The 19,533-nt window shown below is 41.1% G+C and overlaps 1 protein-coding gene across 11 annotated transcripts in view; it reads right to left on the reverse strand.

Annotated features, from left to right (window-relative positions):
* ADGRL3 (adhesion G protein-coupled receptor L3) overlaps positions 1-19,533 on the reverse strand; it is a 488,842-nt gene that overhangs the window by 71,138 nt on the left and 398,171 nt on the right. For 10 of the 11 annotated variants that reach the window (XM_052682231.1, XM_052682224.1, XM_052682227.1 and 7 more), the window contains 4 exons: positions 6,880-7,063; positions 5,952-6,074; positions 3,663-3,871; positions 2,776-2,952 (listed from right to left, as the gene is read on the reverse strand). In XM_052682231.1, coding sequence (XP_052538191.1) covers positions 2,776-2,952; positions 3,663-3,871; positions 5,952-6,074; positions 6,880-7,063 — 693 coding nt within the window. The remainder of the gene's footprint in view (positions 1-2,775; positions 2,953-3,662; positions 3,872-5,951; positions 6,075-6,879; positions 7,064-19,533) is intronic. The other variant, XM_052682221.1, reaches the window with a different exon arrangement.

The raw sequence follows: 19,533 nt of genomic DNA on the forward strand, positions 1-19,533 counted from the left end.
CTACCTCCGAGCTCCGCCTTGCCACATACGCTCTGCTAATAATTAAATCCCAGTCCATAACTCCCAGAGCAGCCACCAAGGTCTCCTCTGCAGAACACGCTCTTTTGCCATGCAACCAGGGAAGGAGATCATTCATGAGCAGAAGTGACACTTGTCAGATTGGTGCTGGCTTTTGATTAAGGAGCAGGACTCAGATGTCCATCTTCCACGACGCGCAGTGTTCAGTCTCATTAGGTAGGGTGTTGAGGATACTCATTACAGCAAAGGAAGCTCCTCATGCTTCCAAAAATACACCAACCTTAACTCAGTAAATCACAGATACTAATTACAGGAGAAAACTGTTAATGTGGCAAAAATGTCAGAATATCATTAATAGTGCTTAGGACAGTTCAATTTAGGGATGCTAGTCCATTGTCCCCAACACCACTGTGAGAGGTCCTGCATAAGCACACAGCATCCTTTCCCCAGGGATTGCCCTAGCTCAAAGACAACTAAAAGAATTCAGATGCACAAACTGCCTTTTTGTTCAAGATGCAAGACAACAAAAAGATAATAGAGCATATCTGCAAGAGATGGCTGTAAGTGAATGGATGCAAACAATTCCCATTTATTTTTAAACCACTACCTCTCCAAAGCAGCAGGTTTTCAGCTAGAAAGTTTTTAAAACTCATTGCAGCAGGATAAGAAATGTGACACATTTTCCTACATTTGCACTGAGATAGCCAGATGGCCAGTTCCACCAGCAGACCAGAGGAATACGGTAGGACAAGGAAGAGCAAGGTGACAAGCAGCTAGAGAGAAGAGTTGCAGATGTTTGCAGGGTACCACCTGCCCTCACCCTCAGACTGGCATGATCACTAAAACAAACATGCCAGGAAGCTGTCCAGTTGCATCAGAATCAGCAAAGTGAAGCCAATTTTGATGTTAGAGCACTGATACTTTGGCTGCAGCCAAGCTATAAAACATGACCCGAAAGTCTTAAGAGCAAACATCCAGAAGCATCCACAGGCAGATAGCACACTGCCTTTGCACTCAGGAAGCTTCCAGCTGCAGGTCTTTCCAACCTGTTGGTTGAGCATGGGCAAGCAAGGGTCTTGCCTTCTTTTTCTGCAAGATGAGATAACACCAGTGCTAACAGTCTAATGAGGTTTATGTGAAATGCCATGCAGACAAGGCTGACCTAGCTGCAGTTTGAGAAGAGGCTTGTTCAGTGCTAACCTGTATCTGCACCATGCAGATCATGCTCATTCACATCAGTGGAGTGGAAAGCTATCTGCATTTCCCAGGTGCAGCCTCTGACTTCAGTGACTCAGGTATATCTGTTAACTCCAGGCAGGTGATAAGCAGCCAAAAGTACATTTCTTGTGAATATTCAAGCAATTATGAGAAACTGGCAAAAACATTCTAAGACTGCAGAATACTGTTAACCTGTAAACACACGCTCTGAATTGACCATTTATTTGGACAACTCCTAGGATAATGCCATAGCCATTTAATGACACAGCTCCTTGACTGGTAGTGATTCCTACAGAATAGAAAAGATACATAATCCTGCAGCAGCAAATCTATCCTGTTCCTCTCAGCTGGACCCAGCTGTTGTGGCAAATGAGCTGCCAGGTTCTCATTTCTTTTTTGTTGAGCATTGGTCATGCATGACAGTGCTTTAATATATACTTTATTTTAGCTCTTCAAATTCCTCTTCAGATTACTAAGTGAAACAAATGCATACAAAAGAATGATAGCCGCAGACTATTTAAGAAAAGGTATTTTATAACCATAACAGCTTTTGTGGTAATGCAGCCATAGAAGTGACTGAAATGGTCTGCCCAAACAGAAGGATCTAGCTCAGAATGGTCAATTTAGATGCAGTGCAAGGCACACAAAATGGAGACAGTGCAACAGAGAAAATCACAAGGCCAAAGTCCTTCAGGAATCAGGGCCTCCTTTCTACAGCAAGTGGAACTGTTTTCAACTAAAGACAGAAAAGACAGCTCAGGAAATGAAAGATAACTCAAACATTGTCTCATTCTTGAAAAATATCCCAAATGTGCACTCCTCTTCCCACTACCACCATGAGGAATGTTTACTTTCAGGAACAAATTCATTAGCTACAATGGGGTTACTCATACGAGAAAGCAGTATTACACCAAAAAGGTGGTGCAGGCAAAGGAACTAACTGGTATGTACCAACCTTAGGGGATGCAAAATCAAGACAGGATGATATAATGAGTTGTTTTTTTTTTTTTTTATGTGCAGCTTGCTGTCACATTGTGAGACACAAATAATGTATCTTTCTCCCATAGTTGGTGTCTGGAAAAGAGTTCTGATTCTACACATACACCTCACAGATATGTGCAATGTATTTCCAGCTGTTGCAAGCAAGGCACTCAACTCACACCCAACAAGGCAGTCTTTGCTTGCTCCTGTTCCACCATGCAGGTGCTTGCTGCTCCCTGCTGGTACAGCTAGGACCCTGAGAGCAAGGATGGAGCCAGGATATGTTATGGGACCAGTTATGCAAAGGATGTGTGGAATCAATGGCCAGTTTTGTCCACCAGTCATCTGCAGTTCTGAGCTGCCCATGCCAGGAGATCAGTGCAGTCTTTGCACAGGTGTGACTGTCTACTTTTTCACTCCATAGCAGACAGAAGATTTCTACCATTAGAGTTACTGTGACACAGCAATTTCCCTGTTCAGCTGCCTTTTGCAGCTGAACATGTTGTTATATTGGCAACTGTTCAGTGCATTGGCAGCCTGTGAATCTGCAAAGCTTACCTTAACTTCCACATGTGCCATCAGGACTGCAAAGTTGGTTAGGTGATTGCAGGAGCATGTGGTGTGCGTCTTGTTAGTTGTCAGGAGGCGACATCCTTGGGTGGACCAATACCCTGTCATGGTACGCTTAGTATAGCTCCAGAATGAACAGTTTGGATTGAAATTTTCTTCTGACTGCTGCAGGGAAACAATGAGCAAATGCAGTAAAATGATAGCGTTTCAGAGATTTCTAAACACATTACCTTTCCTTTTTTTTTTTTTTTTCCCCCAGAGGCACTTTGTAACTCTTACTCTTTAATTTTAGATAAACAATCAACAATGACTTCGAAGTCGAGTATTACTTGTCAGCATCAGAGAAAGTTAGGTTGTTGCTGCTCTCATTGCTAATACAAACCTAGTTCTTTGTTCTTGATTAATTTCAGACATAGACTAAATTCAGCTCTTCAAAACCAGATTGCTTCATTTGCATTGCAGAGCGGAGAAATTAATTGCTTTAAGCAATCAACTTTAGCAATGACTGTGCTTGGCTAACAGGAGTGCTAGCTGTCCTTTTTCACTGTAATTCCACTTCCCTCTAATATCCCCTGCCACCATGATAAAATAATATTATGGCCCATTCTAATATATTGTTGGTTTTTAATTACAGAATGACGTATGTCAGCAACTGAGCAATGGACATCAGCTCAAAGGAGACTTTCTTTACTTTTATTAAAGCAATACAAAAGAGATATTCCCCATAAACAACTCAAAGCGCAGAGGAACAAATGCGTAATTCAAAATCTAATCAAGGACTGCTGGGGGCCTCAGATCACCAAACTTCTGTGGCACTTTATAATAGAGACAGAATTAAAAAAAAAAAAAAAAAAATGGTTTTCAAACTTGCTCACCTTAATATGCTTGACAGTAAAGACCACGGGATCAGCTAGGTAAACCTTATTGCTGAACTCTTTGTTTATTGCTGCCGTGATGACAGGGGAGTTGACGATGACGGAGTGATTAGTAGACATCGCTTCAGTTCCTAATTTCATGCTAGCATTCTCCGTGGAGAGATAGGTGCCCAAGTTGTTGTACAGCACGAAAGCTACCCTGATTTCACCTAGGAGAGCAGCATGAAGTTAGACATCTAGCTTAGTGCACTGGCTTTCATCTTTGATGACAAATTTCTTCTCTGAATGAACTTAAATTTTTGGGGGGGGAGAAAGCATGAATGAATCAAGAAGTGGTGTATGAAAAATTCACCTTCTCCTGCCTATACCAGTGAGCATCATGAAATACACTGACTGGTCCAAGGATGAAAAGGCAAGAGCTGCCACTGCAAAACAAACTCTTTTAAGCAAACACACTGAAGTAAACGGACAGCAAAGGTGAGCTTATTTTTGGAATCAGTAGAAAAACTGACTCCAGAGAAAAGAGGCCAGGCGACACATTTCCCACTTGACTTAACACTATTCTCCAGGCAACGCTTGGGAAACATATTTCATTCTGGCCTGCCATAGAGTTGCAGTGTAAAACTATAATTTAGTCCAACACAACCCCCATTAATAAATCAGGACTACTTCAGAGAAGTGCGAGGTCAATTCTGGGAGAGGAAATCCAAAACTTTCCAATGCAATTCCAATCTCATATGAAGAACAAAACAAAAACAGCAGAAATTTGTCAATCATATAACCCTCTTCCCATAAATACCCACCACTAGGGAACCTGCACCACACTACCAGTCAACTTTTTGTTTTGTTTTCTTTTGTTTTGTTTTTTTTAGCTGAGATCATTCTGTTGGCTTCCTGTTTTAATTCACAGACTTCAAATAAGAACCAAATGTGATTAGTTTGTCTTATAAATATAAGTTGTGGGGAATATTTTTTGTTTCACTTCAGCTTCTGCAGAAGGTGAAGCACTGATGACTCCAAAGGTCCTTCCCAAGCTTAATTTTTCTACAATAATTTCTTTCATAGCTGTTTGGAAACCTCTAGGTGAATGCCAAGCTGATAAAAATTGATGGGGCTCTCTCAATTTGACCAGAACTCCACTGATATACTTAGAAATAAAGACTTTTCCTTCCTTCTGCCAACTTTTCCTTCCTTTCTCCGCAAATCTTCTCCAAAGCTCACTGGTGAAATGCCTATCCCACTGGAATTTTGCTGCTCATCTCGGGTTTTACACCAACTCTAAAAGAAACACTGTTCTTTAAACTCTGCATTTAGAAGTATCAAAACCCATCAAGGAAGCCAATGGCAAAGCTCTCTTTCTGAGCCACTGAATCAAATTTTTGTCTCAGCAATTGTCTGAACTTTTGGCAGTTTTAATGCATCTAGTTTGGCTGTAATGCTGTCCTATTACACTGTGTAGTGATCAAACTCTGCAATAGAGTGCTTTTCCCCTACATACAGCTTAATCTTGAAAAAACAGCCATTGCAAAATGCACACTCCTTCCTTGCAGAGCAGTAAAGTGACTGAATGAAGTATAAACTTTAAAGGAACTCATAAACAGGACCATGTCAGTCCCATCAATAGAAAGCATGGCAGTTTAAAGTTGGCTTATAGCGAGGCTGGAGAGATCAACAAATGTATCTGCTCAAATTTCTGATCTGGAAATAAATAACCAGACAGCTTGAAGACTATTCACACTCAGTATCATCTTAAATTTATGGTATATTAGTAGGTTCAAAACCTTCAGAGAGGAAGGCACTAAAGATGCAAACTCTTAACAGTTAATCAAGATTTTCTGCCATGTTGACACATTATTAAGATTTGCTGCTATTGTTTCTTTCCTTTCCTTTCAGAAACCTGCACAGAGCCCAAGTGTGAAGCAGGTTACTCATACAAGGCTCTTATTCCATGGGAAGGAAGGCTTCCATGGCAAATAACATTAGTTAAAAGTACTTCTCTGGATGCAGCACTGTGCCCCAACAAACACGTCGTAGGGATCTGGTGTATTTCTACCACTATATGATGCTTTTGAAGGCTGTCAGTCACTTGGTAACATAATACATTCCTTGTGAACCAATGTAGCCTTCAGTCAAGGGCAACTAACATTAACATTAATGTAAATAATAACAGTGATTAATACTAAACTTATAACTGGTTAAAAACAAAACAATAATTGCAAGCCATTCACAAACAATGCCTGAAGCACAACTGATTTAGAAGGCCAGCATGGCCAGAGGTGCTGTACCTACCATTCCGACCATTTTGTTTCAAGGTATTTGCAGAAAGTTGAATGGCACTCCCATGGCCCGTGTTCTGGGGAAACTTCAGATCTTCCAGATTGCCATCTGTGCTTAGTCTTGCAACTTCCAGCTCTGTTTGCAAGAGAGACCAACAGAAAGAAAAGTCACTACTGAAAATAATTACCTACACAATACTTGAAATTTAAAAAATGGTGTTCCAGACCATCTGAAAGTAGAGGAATCAAGTTACAAGGTTTCACACTAGACTCTTTCTTTCTAAATCTTTGCCCTGAAGAAGTTTCAGATTTAATTAAAAAATAAAAAATAAAAAATAAAATAAATCCAGTTCTCTGTGGAAGACAAAAGACAACTAGTTCTTGTAAAGAAGAACCTCAGGATATTAAGGACAATGGTTAAAATGAAAATCTGAAAATGCTAGTTCTTTGCCACTGGCAATTGGTACTTTCTGTAAATGTTATCAGTTCTTGGGATCTGTATTCAAAGAAAAAGAAAGAAGAGTTGTTCTCATTTTACATATGCACAGTGGGAGTTCTGGTGCTTTCCATCATGCTTGTTTTTTAATTAAAATCAACAATCAGCCAAATAAAGACACAAATTTGTATGAAATGAAACACAATTGCATTTTGATGAACCATCTCCCTGTGAAACAACACTCTCAGTGTGCTAGCACAGATTTTGCACTTGAAGCCAGGAGTAATAAAGGCAGTTTAAGTTCTCTTTTCCCATGGGATTTCAAGGACAGGGAGCTATCTTATTCCCTTAGGCTCTTTTGGAAAGACTTCTAAGTTTTTCACACCAATGGCCAAGACACATCCAACACTGCTCTCCAGTTAATGTAGAGCCAAGACTGAAGTCAGGTTTCACAACCCTTACTCTCCCTCTGGTGCTCCCAGTATCTATGGGCTCATTCTCTTACGGATATTGTCGGTGTTTTCACGGACAATGTCAGTCTTCAGCAGGTTATCAGCCAGCACGAAGGCACTGTCCTCCACAGTGTCAAGCAATTTGGTGGCTGCACGTTGCTGTTCACTTGCATTCAGGTCCCTCCAGGCATTCAGAGCCTGCGGCTGCAGGAGGTTGTTCACCGTTTCCACCATGGCCTGCAAAGGAGAGGAACTGAGTAAGAAAGGGCTTGAGCAAACCTAGTGCACCTCTGAAACCTCTGACATACGCCCAGTTTTCTTCTCAACACACATAGGGACAGGACAGCATGTCATTCCCCACCCACTGGTGCAGCCTACAATGAAGCTAGTCATCATTTACTGCATTAGATGAGAGCGGGAGGAAATCTTGATTTTACTTGATTTTCAGCTTCCATGACCATCAGCTCAGATTAAGAAGGAATTAAGAGTCAGGGACAGTGGAAGGGGGATGTGGAAATCCCTAAAGAAACATGCAGGAAAATATACTTCAAAAGCTATCTGTGAAGTAAGTTGCTGCTATTTCTGCAATAAGATTCAGAAGCCAGGCTAGGACACTCACAGAAGTTCTCTAGTATCCATCTGCAATGGCTACGCTCTTTCCAGAGCGTTTCCCACCACATAATCTCTAACAGGCAGTGAGACACAGAAACAGTTAAGTTACATCCCTTCATCCAGAGAACAAGCAGGTGCCCATAGAGATGTAGATAAGACGCTCCATTTCAAATGTCTCAATCTGGGAAAGAGTCAGCCATCCGGCAGGCCTGCCCCACAAAGAAACATTTCCACTGCCAGCTATCACTGACTGCATAAACCAACCTTCCCTTTAAGATGAAGCTGCCACTCTTAATTTTCTGCATGCTGAAAGCATCAGGCATCAAACATAGGCATCAAACCCAAAGTACTGTTTTTCAAGACAGACAGTCCTGTGGGCTTTCTACATGCTGCAAGCCTAAAGGATACTCCGTGGGTCACTTTCATGGAAACACTTCAGTTTCTACTCCTGACTGTCTCTAAACCCACCCTCAAGATGATGTATGAATAGAGAGAGGATGCAGCATGGCTTGCTCTCTAGCAGAACCCTAAGGAAGAGAGTAATAATGGCATCACAAGGCACTGTGAATTTAGGGCATCCTGACTCCCCTTCACCAGTCATGGTCAGATACAAATGTGCAGAGGAAGAATAAAATCACACTGAACCAGAATAAAATTTTATTGTTGTATGCAGGTGACCTTCAGGAAGATTCAGCTACTGCAATGTTCACAGAAAAGTGAAGGCAGCTGAGTCTCCCTCTCCTGGTGCTTTTGATTCCAGAAAAGACAATTAACGGAGACAATGTCATGAGCATCTTCATCCTAAACATCCTTCAGGTTTAAAAGTTTCTCATACCACTGCAGCTCCTATTGGAAGACTGAGCCAGAATTGGGCTGCTCTGACACTAAAAAGCCCATACTTTCCAATTTAATTCATGACAAAATAATTCATTTGTTCTTATGCCAAATCCCTCCTTTACCTTAAGTAGATCTTCCCCTACCTGGAGCTACTGCCTTGGTTAAGAGGCATTTTTCCTGAGCCTCATAGCTTGGTTTCCAAAGGGTAGAACAGCCAATGCTTCCACCACTGAAGCAAACTGAAATGGCTGAAAATCTCTTCCTCTATCGCTACTGCAAAAAAATTTTTGCTGTGAAGCCTTTACAGTGCAAGACTGGGATCCCTTCCCCATTTGCTATTAAGTACAACTTATTAGCCATAAATCAATTTCTTAAATTGACTATCAAACACATATTCTTGAATAGTCTAAAAATCATCTTAACAAATGCAGTATGTATACAGGAAAAGATGGTTAACTTTAATTTAAAGAAATACTAAAAATCCATAGCAATTCAGCATGCTTTTCTGGTGTTTTAAAATCTTGAAGCCTGATTGCTGCAGCTCTTCATAAAATTCTGTGGTTTACTAAAGTAGCTTATCTCTTTGCAGACAGAAAGAAGGTGTTACTCTTTCACAGTGAGCAAAAACCTTGGCTATTTTGCTGCACAGGTTCCACACAACATGGTCTTTTCTTGCAAAGATCTTATATTCCTGGAAAGCAGAATATTAGGATTTTTCTCCCCTTTCAATGTTACCATGCAGGCTACAATTTACCTTACATCCATTCAGCTCAGCTACTAATGTTGTTTTTAAATCTCTATTAAAACAACATGCTAGATACTTTTATCAATATCTGAATGGCGGGAATAGTCATTGCAGCAGATCTAGCTTCTGGCTCTGGATGGAAAGGTTATGTCTATTTGTCTAAACATGAAACAGATGCCAAGATATTTCTGTTATAGTGAAACACATGCTGCAAAGATTTTTCCTCAGAAAAGTAATATATATATAATTTTTCTTTTAACAAATTATGTGTGCATACAAAGCCTGACAGAGAACCTCACGTAGGCCTTATGTGCCACCTTTTCACTTATGTGCACAGTGTTTTGTGCTCTCCATCCAAGTAGCATCTTCAAGTGACAAGCCTGAAAGTAGCCACTTCATGTCACCCTGGATCCAGGGCCTGACTCTAAACCTCCAGAAGGATTTCCAAGGACTTCAGTTCAGGTCTCTAACACATATCTGAGCAAGTTGGTAGACTGTCATCATTGGCAATACATCAAGATGAATTTAGTCCATTGCTTTTCCCAGAGGGTCAATCCCCTCACCTGCCTCAGTGCATTAATCAAGTGTTCCCCACATTATATTTCTGAGCGCAGCACTTCATTATGGCTGAGTGCTGTGGGCTGAAGCCAAGGAGATGAGGTGCTAATGAAATGTTTGCATTTTGGACAGGAGCTGAGGTAGGTGTTTAAATGAAACAAAACAGCTGTTAAAGCAACAGTGTCTCTTGAGAAACGGATGCCAACTGGGAAAAGTTGAATAGGAGAAAGGGAACTGTGGGAAAACAGGCACATGGGACACAGACTGGCCTACGTCTTTGCATTTTGCTGAGATTTAGGTTGATTTGCCACCAGATTCAACGACTTTGTGAACTGATGAAGCTCTAGCAAAGAAGCAACAGTGCCAGTCTCCCAGTAAAGCCTCTCAGACACAAGCAGGATTAGCCCTGACAAAGGACCTTTGAAATAAGGAAGGCATGAGATAGGTGCTCCTGGGAGCGGATGACTTGATGAGTGTTACCTGAGATCCTTGGTGACCTTGATGAAGGTGGGGATTTTCAAAGGGAGCTAAGGAAGTTCTGATCTAGTTCTGCACATCTACTTCACTGAAGACCTTGCCTCTTTCCCATTCTAAAGCTTTTCTGCTGCTCTAGTTTTCTTCTCTTCCAAACAGCTGAACAGGGTGAGCAACTTTCGAGGGAACCATGGCATACGTGTGAGCTTCAGGCAAAACAAAAGTATGGGCTGCAGTATATGTCAATTTCCCCTACAGGGAAAAAAAACCACAAAACCCAATGCCAAGGTTGCTGGGGTTTAAAGAATGAAGAGCACAAGTATGCACACACCCAGGGAGAAGTATAAAAGCAACAGAAATTACACTGAGGGAGACCTTGAGAAGTGTGAACAAATGAAGGAAGAAGAGCACTGCAGAATGGAGACAGGAAAGAAGACTTTCCATCTGTCTTTTTATCCTAGGATGTGTAGGTGTGGCTCTATGCTAAGATTTCAGGCTACCTATATATTAAATACTAAACTCCCTAAACACAAACTTGTGAAGAACAAGCATCCTGGGTCAGATGAAAGGTCGAATGCATCTAATACACTATCTCCAACGTGACTGCAATTGGACAAATCAAGTATAGAAGACAAAATCTATGGTGGAGAACTCTTTTATTATTAGTTATATAGCACCGAAGAGTGTAATTTCAACATAAATAAATGTTATAAACAGCAGAGGGAATTTTTTTCCCCCCAAATAAGCACTTATGGCTCATGATTTTTCAATTTTGTCCTGAGGTGACAAAACAGAAACAAAATGTAAAACTTCCTTCTCAAGAACTTATAAAACAGCATTAAAAGAAGTACTGTCGAAAGGTAAATAAGAGTCTTCAGTAACTAGGCATTCCTAAAGGGGATCACGTATATCCCACTCATTTCCTTTGTGACAGCTGCTTCATCCTGTAAAACTAAAGTTTGCTTTTCCACCTATTTTTATGTCCTGCCCCTCAAGAAATACTTGGCCAAAATACATGACTATGTGACACACCATTTAAACCCAGGAGGGAGGATATACTCAGTGATACCACACCTATTGGCTTATCTCTCATCATATCAAACCCCAAAGCATTACTCTTTGACAAAAATAGATTCAGTAATGTAAAATCTGTCTTTACATGGGAATTGAACCTGGAAATCACCTAAAGATGTTAGCCCTACTAATCTCGTTGTCAAATTTAGGACTGGAGCTCATTGTGCCATGTTGTTTAAGCACAGCAACCCTAACCTTAGAAGAACAGCAGCCCTCTTCCAGTCAAGTCCTAAGGGTGCTCTGTTCTAAACCTTTATAGTTCACTTTGTCCTCTTGCTGAGCAGCCAACAGAGGAAAAAAAACAAAACAAGACACCAATGAACTGGTTGTTAGAGCATGTTTTCAAGGGTATGTGAGAAAATACCTCTTTATGCCAAATGAATACCAGCAGGCCCCTCAGGGAATACTGGTTGAGTCCCTCTGCAGAGTAATTTTCAAATTCACAGTTCATCCTTCTTTGCAACACAGCACCTCCTTAAGAACAGACTGAAAACGAACTATAAATTATTTTGCACGTAACTTATATCAAGGCCTTAGCTCCTATAGCAGCTCTGGCATTAAAGCACCACTTTTACAAAAACATCTCTAATTAAAAGAAATGCATTTTATAACTTTTAAAGCCCAATCTCTCACTGCTAACACTTGTCTTCCTTGACCCGAAGGGAATGTTTGATGCAATGCACTTTCAAAAATTAGTACAGAAGGAGCTACGTCAACAAAGCTGTGCTTTGCACTGGTATACTAAAGTCAGAACTGATGTGTGAAACAAACACTGCTTGTAAAATTACCCCTGTGCAAAAGCTGCTTGTTGGCATAGTTTGCTGAGAAAAGCCTGCTCATGCTTTCTTAGAACAGTGGTGCTAAGGCCACAGAGAGCAACCACAAAGTTACAGCCTTAGACTGCGGTGCTTTGTCTGAAGTTCTGGTCCTGTCTGATGCCTCTGGGTGCTACTCCAAAACAAGTGCATCACCATCTTTATTCAAAGCATGCACAAAACATTATTATCCCACTTTTTAATAGCAGCCTGAGGTTTTATGGTAAATTGGTGGAGGAAAAAAAGTATGAAACCCTTTCAGGTCTAAAGTGCACAGTGAATATGAAAAATACTTCAGACAGCAGATGTACTGAAATGTAGGTATGGTTCAGTGATCACAATATTACGCTCTTCTTTTTCCCTTTCTCTACTAGAAACCATGAGTGCTTTAAAAGAGCTTACCTGCCTTCAAGAACAGCTAATTTTTCTCTGTATTCAAATGAAACACACAGTGCTAAAACAAACCCCCTTTTAAGATATCAGTATTTGCAAACCTCCAAAGTAATTGAGTTAAAGGCACAATCGATGCTGCTGATGACAAATTCTGCTGGAAGTTTGCAATTGTTGCCTCTGGCCAGAAAAAGCTCCAGTAAAAGAGGAACTCCCATTAACTCCGAATATACCTGGTGCAGCCTAAATGGACAGCCAGGTAAGAAGACCTGGATGAAAGCAGGTATTTGGGCACACAAGGACAGCCAGCCTTGGCAAGGCTATTACACTGAAAAGGACCAGCTCAAGAAACGCTTGGCCTCAAAGTGACAAATAAATGACACCCTGATCCCTTTGCAGCAAGAAATGCACATGCTGAAGCAGTCATCTGTTATGTGGGGAAAAGTAAGCACACGTTACTTCTTCAGGTCCCAAAACAAAGAAAATGTTGTCTTGGCTAAACAATAATATTGCATCTTGTTTCTTAGCTGAAATGTGTATTCAAATATGTCTGACAAGGCTCTTTGCTCTCCAATGGTTCTTCTTCCTGTCATTTGTTCTTGTAATTCCAAATCAAAATTAGTATCTAGTCAAAGCACAAGACCACAGCTTACAGGGAAGCCCAGCCAGTCTAAGGCTTTTTCCAAAACAATTTGGTCATTGTAAAACATCTGTTATTCACTGAAATGGGTAAGCACATATTTAAATTGAATCTAGCTTAACCATAACAAGAAGTTGAAAAAGAAACTAGTTTATTAGCATACATACTGCTGATCTTCACTTCTGCCTTCGGAACTAACCCAGAGGCACCAGTCTACACCTACTACCAAAGTAGGTGACTGACAACCGATGGCATCAGTTTCAGTGAACTGAACCAAAACCCACAGTTAGTACTCATGGTGAAGGCAAATGGAGATCTTCCTCTGACACTAAGGAGGAATTTCTAAAGTGATTCCATAGATTCAGGGGAAAAGCTGTTTCTGCTGCCAATGTACGAACTATAGGAAACAGCCTCAATTTCAATGGTACTGGGAACTCAATGCACTGAGAATAAAGGTACTGACCTTTATTAAAATCAGGTCATCTACAAAACGCTTAAGTATGGAATTAATGGTCTTGCACGAGGCATGCAAGGTTTGCAATCTTGGCCTTGAACTACTAATAATCTCCTAACGAGAGCACAGAAGAAAAAAAAGAAAAAAAAAAAGGACATCTGAGAAATAAAAGAAGGTTACAAATTACAGGTTATGGCTTTGCTTTGCTTAGTATACGAGGAAGAATATTTTAAGGTCAGAAGGCCTTAAGTAGGACTGAAATAAAAGGAATTGATTGCCAAGAAGGAAATAACATACGATCTATTTCATCTAATGAGATCTTCCCTACAGAATAAGCTGAGAACTGCATTTATAAATCATCTGTATTTGCTGCCCTACTGTCTGGGATGTGGGACCATACTAGCAACTGCTAGGATAATCACACAGGAGAAGTGAGCAAAGATGTAGAAAGAAAGGAAAATGACTTGCAAACAATAAATGCTTGTTTGATGAAATATCCATAGCCTTCAAGGGAACTCCTAGGGCGTCTGCGAGATTCATCTTTTCTCCCAGTGGTCCAAATCAAAGGGACATCTCCCACTGGTCTCTACAGCAATTCACACTGAGACTTTTTTCTGTGCCTCCAGGCTTAAGGGCTGACTCAGCCTTAAGCAGAAAGTGAGTATACAGTAACACAAAAACCATTAGATTTTTTTCCAGTTTTGCTGTTAGACGTGAGAGCATTACTGCACATGAAGCTTAGTTGTAGGTAGAGGAATATATGGTCACATTCCAATATCCACATGAAAAATTTTGGACTCCAGTGACAAACCAAAGGCCGCTGCTTTGAACCTCCTCTCCCCTAACAGGCTCAATGCAGCAGAAACACACAGGGTGGGGATTTATATTTTTCCTCTTACTGACATAAATCAAGTGTGGGTCTATCAAGCTGTGAAGTATATTAAGTTCACAGGGTTTTTACAAAGGGCTGCCCAAGCGCTGAACCCTGCTGTGTGTCACACTTCTTTCAGATGTCCTTTTAATTACATTAAATGAAAGTCCGGAGCACTTTGATGCTTATAGCCAAACATCTAGATACCTTGAAAAAGCTGCTAAAAGTACTCCCCATAGCTATAGTTAATATACTACATTGTATGCACACTGCTAGCCAATTTATTCCAGCCACTTCAACAACGATACCTCTCCTGACAGGCTGTGCAGAATAGCATCAGGAGTCAAGTGAGGCACAAATCATTAGAGGACTCTGAAAGTTGTTTGACACGCACCGCAGAGCTCTTTGTCATACAGCCAATTAAGTGACCAAACAAGGAACTTGAAAATCCTCATTAATTTGCCCCTTTCTTTATAAATGGAGGTTAGAGTCTTTCTTGTTGCAGGCACAACAAGAACACAACTAAATGTGGCATAATTCAATTTATTCTCTGTCTCAAGAGCTTCTTTCGTTTAGTCTTCACAGAAGTTGAGGCCAGCTGGGCAAGCAAGCAAGCAAGAAGTGGGAAAAACAGAATTAATCCACTTTAAATACTACTGGCAAAGACCCAGACACACCTTTTTTATCTGCTAAGAGCTACTAAGTTTGCAAAGAAAAAAAAAAAAAATCTCCTCTTTTCCTCAGCTCGAAACTTAATGCCTTTGAACTTTTTAGGGGAAAGCCTTTCATTTTCGCTTAGTACAGCAATTCAAACAGCCTGTGTTAGAAGTATGAAGCATACAGAAAACTTCCAAGAGAACAAGCACAATTCTGATGGTAGCCACCTGCCATCTGCCACCTTGACTCTGCCAGGAGCTCAGTGCTGGCCTGGTTGTGGCTCTGATGATATCTGTACCCAGAAGTTTGTGGTCTTTCTGGATCAGGTGGTACCTCTACCAAAAAGAAGAAGAATGGGAACCTCCTGGGAAGTTTTTGACTTCTGCAATGTCTCTCAAATGCAGCACACAGTTATGTGCAGGAAGGGGTTGCTGGTTGGCACTGCAGAGAAAGACATCAGTTTCATGATGTCCCCAAGCTCCAGCCCAAATATCCAAGAAAACCAAGTAGGTGAGCTCAGACTGCAATCAAGTGCACATCTGTGCTTGAGAGGACTCCACGTGGTTGGTCTCTGTGGTATGAGCCTTTATTAAGCTCTTGTTTCCACCTACTAAATCTTACAGCAAACTTCTATTTTTTTTCCCACATTAATAGGGCCTCATTTACTGTACTAAGTGTTCATATTTTTCTTTTCTTTACTATCCTTCCTGTGTATCCAGAAGCCAGGGGAATTGATTTGATCTGGGAAACTACAGGCCAGGCAGCCTCACATCTGTCCCTGGAAAGGTGATGGAACAGCTTGTTCTAGATGCCTTCTCTGAGCAAATGGAAGAGAAGAAGGTCATCAGGAATAGTCAGCATGGATTCACCAAGGGAAAATTCCGCTTGACCAACCTCACAGCCTTCTATGACGGCATCACCAGATGTGTAGATGGGAGAGAGCAGTGGATGTCATCTACCTTGACCTCAGCAAGGCTTTTGATACTGTCTCCCATGACATCCTGACAATGAAGCTGAGAAAACGTGAGACAGATGACTGGACAGTGAGGTCTGTTGAGAACTGGCTGACTAGCTGAGTTCAGAGGGTTGTGATCAGTGGGGCAGAGTCTGGTTGGAGACCTGTAACTAGTGGTGCTCCCCAGGGGTTGCTGCTGGGTCCAGTCTTGTTCAATATCTTCATCAATGACCTTGATGAGGAGATAGTGTCTACCCTCAGTAAGAATGCTGATGATACAAAGCTGGGAGGATTGGCTGACACACCTGAAGGCTGTGCTGCCATTCATCAAGACCTGGACAGACTGGAGAGATGAGCAGCAATAAATCAGATGAAGTTTAACAAGAGCAAGTGTAGAGTCTTGCACTTGGGAAGGAATAACCATGAGTATAGGTTGGGGTATGACCTGCTGGAGAGGAGCTCTGTGGAGAAGGACCCAGGAGATCTTGGTGGATGACAGGTTGGCCATGAGCCATAAGTGTTTCCTGGTAGCCAAGAAAGCCAATGGGATCCTGGGGTACATTAAAAGGAGCATGGCCAGCAGGCCAAGGGAGGTGATCCTCCTCCTTTACTCTGCCCTGGTCAGGCCCGGAGTGTATCCAGTTCTGGGCTCGTCAGTACAAAAAAGATAGGGAGAAAGTCCAGCAGAGGGCCACTAAGATGATAAAGGGCCTGGAACATCTCCCCTGTGAGGAAAGGCTGAGTGAACTGTTCAGCCCTGAGAAAAGAAGACTGAGAGGGGATCTTATTAATGTTTATAAATATCTTAAGTGTGGAAGTCAATAGGACATGGCCAACCTCTTTTCAGCTGTCTGTAGGGATGGGACAAAGAGAAACAGCTATTAACTTGAGCACAGGAAGTTCTGCACCAATATGTGAAGGAACTTTTTCATGGTAAGGGTAACAGAGCACTAGAACAGACTGCCCAGGGAGGTTGATTCACCCCATAGAGTGTGGATTCTCCTTCTCTGGAGATATTCAAGACCCACCTGGATGCCAACCTATGCAACCTGTTGTAGGGAGCCTGCTTTGCAGGGAGACTGGACTTGATGACCTTTGGAGGTCCCTTCCAGCCCTTACAATTCTGCAATTCTGTGAATGTGCCCACAGCTTTGTAGGATGAGAAACTGAGAAACAGCACATTTGTGTCACTTGCTGATGAGCGTGGAAGAAATCTCTGACACCAATTCCAATTTCATAGTCCTCAAAAGACAAACGCTGAGTGTTTTCTACTACTCCAAAGCCTCAATGTAAGGAGAAAGATCTTTGTAAAAATGAACAAACACCAACTCTGAAAGAAATTCAGAGTTTATGTCACACACCAGTCATCAAATGAGGATACAGCCATCAAATGTGTCATCTGTTGTGACTCACTCTCTTGCACAATGATTTTGTCATTCCTTTCCCAAAATAGAGTGCCAAGAACAGTGTGTTGCATAAAGGTGGGCTTGATCATGCAGGGAGACACAGTTTCAAGAGGAATCTGTGCACAGATCATTCTCAGCCACCGAAAAGTCAGACACCTGGCCTAACGCTCCTTAGCCAACAGAATACCTTTCCAAGCTCGCTCCATGCATACTGGACATCCACCTCAGCAATATCACCTTCTCTAGGAGTCTCTTACTATTGCAAGTTAAAGCTCCTCTGGAAGTGTTTTAAATGTCACTGAGATGGGCAAATCCCCAAGCAGCTGTCCTGTCATTCTATTAACATGCATTATTACATCACCCATTAGATTGGGTATTATTTTTTTGAGAGAAAAAACAGCATTTACCACATTTTCCACTAACGGAGAGGCTTCTGTAAGCTCTGTCTTCAGTAAAAAAAAAAATGCTGAGCTTACAACTCAAGAAATATTGAAGCACTGTACAGACAAATCTAATTGATTATTTGTTTAAAATATGGTATTACCAAGAAAGATAAGGTGACAATCTGATACTGCATTCTCACAGTCTAATCTTTGACTAACTCACAAGATTACCAGTTTATTTAAATTATTAATTTACTATGGGCTTAAGAGGGCTTTACAACTCAACTGGCACAAGTTTGTCAGCCCCAATAAACCATTAAGATAGATACTAGTAATTATCTTCTCAAGTTCCCCTCTCTTTTCTCAAATACACCTTTTTTCAGTTGTACTTCTGATTTTTACAGTTAGTGGGCATCTCTCATATAAACTTTGCACTGTGTTTTCCTTTGTCTAATGAGGACTGAAGCTACACTTCAACACATACAACAGCCCCGTGTGTTGGTTTCAGTCATCGACACTCTTCATGACAAAGGGATTAGCACAAGGAGATCACGGCAAAAAGGCTGAAAACTCGATCTCTATGTCACTGGTAACATATTTCTAGGGACTTCCCACCTCCCATTAACTTCAAAAAGTCCAGGACTTCTCCATTTAAATTATTTTGACAGTTCAGACATTTCCCTGCCTGTGAAGCATAAGTGGCATATAACAGGAATCTGTGCAGTCACATTCAGTTGTTATTACAGACGAACTCTCTCCCACAAGATTTTTTTGTGACTTTAGCTACATGGTTTGCAAATGGAAACATACTGTATGAAAATATGTCTAGATACATTATTTTACCCCCATATAATACAAAGTAGAGTCAAAAGGTTCAATTAGGTCATCCAATTCATTCTTCAAGTCCTCCATTACCAGACTGTCCTTTTCAATACATTTACCAGCTTTGTCCATATTTATACTAAACAGCTCAGGCAATGAGCTTTCATCAGCTTTTGTCTACTAAAGTAGTAGGCAAATGATTAATGTTTAAACACACCAGTAGCCTTTCCAAGTGAAAGGCAAGGAGTCCTTGAAATTAAGGGTAAGTTTAAGTTTGTGCACATATCAATGCCAAACTTTTGTGGAGTATATTATGTCCATTATACACTAATGTTTGAAAGAAGACAAAAAGACCAGGAGCATGCATTAAGTCTGTAGAATGTTCCCGTGCAGCCAGGGAAAGGACAACTACAGATTGAGCAGTACCCAAGATCCCCGACAGGGCTGTATGAACCATGGTCAAGCCAGCCTAATCACATTTACACTCTCACCAGTGGACAAGACAGCTAGCTGGAGAGTAAGTAATGCATTGCAAACATTCCTTCAAATTCTAGTTGCCTTCTCTGGGATCTTAAGAAAGGCTAGACCAGCCACAAATGTATAATTCCACAACTCGTCTTTATCCATTAATGTATAAGGAAGGAAATATATGAAAGATGGCTTTCTGGCACAACCATATCCAAAGGAAATACAGACAGGCTAACAGCACAGAGGTGCACTGTTATATTTAACGCCCTAGAAATCTAAACCACCTAATCCCACACGCCAAATGAAGCATGTACTCACAAAATAAAGTCAATATGGCTAGGAAGCTTGACTTTGCAGAAATAGAGCAGGCATAGGCAGTCCCTTCCAGAAATGTGGGTTTCACTTTCACACTTGTTTTGCACACACATATGAATAATGACCAACCATCCATAAGTACAACACTGAAGTCCATAAGCACAAGACAGAAATTAGGGGGTAAAACATTCACATTTCTTAAAGCAGTATTAACTCACCCGTAGTATACAA

The sequence above is a fragment of the Tympanuchus pallidicinctus genome, unplaced genomic scaffold (assembly GCF_026119805.1).
Source record: "Tympanuchus pallidicinctus isolate F22 unplaced genomic scaffold, pur_lepc_1.0 scaffold2, whole genome shotgun sequence".
Taxonomy (NCBI): Eukaryota; Metazoa; Chordata; class Aves; order Galliformes; family Phasianidae; genus Tympanuchus; species Tympanuchus pallidicinctus.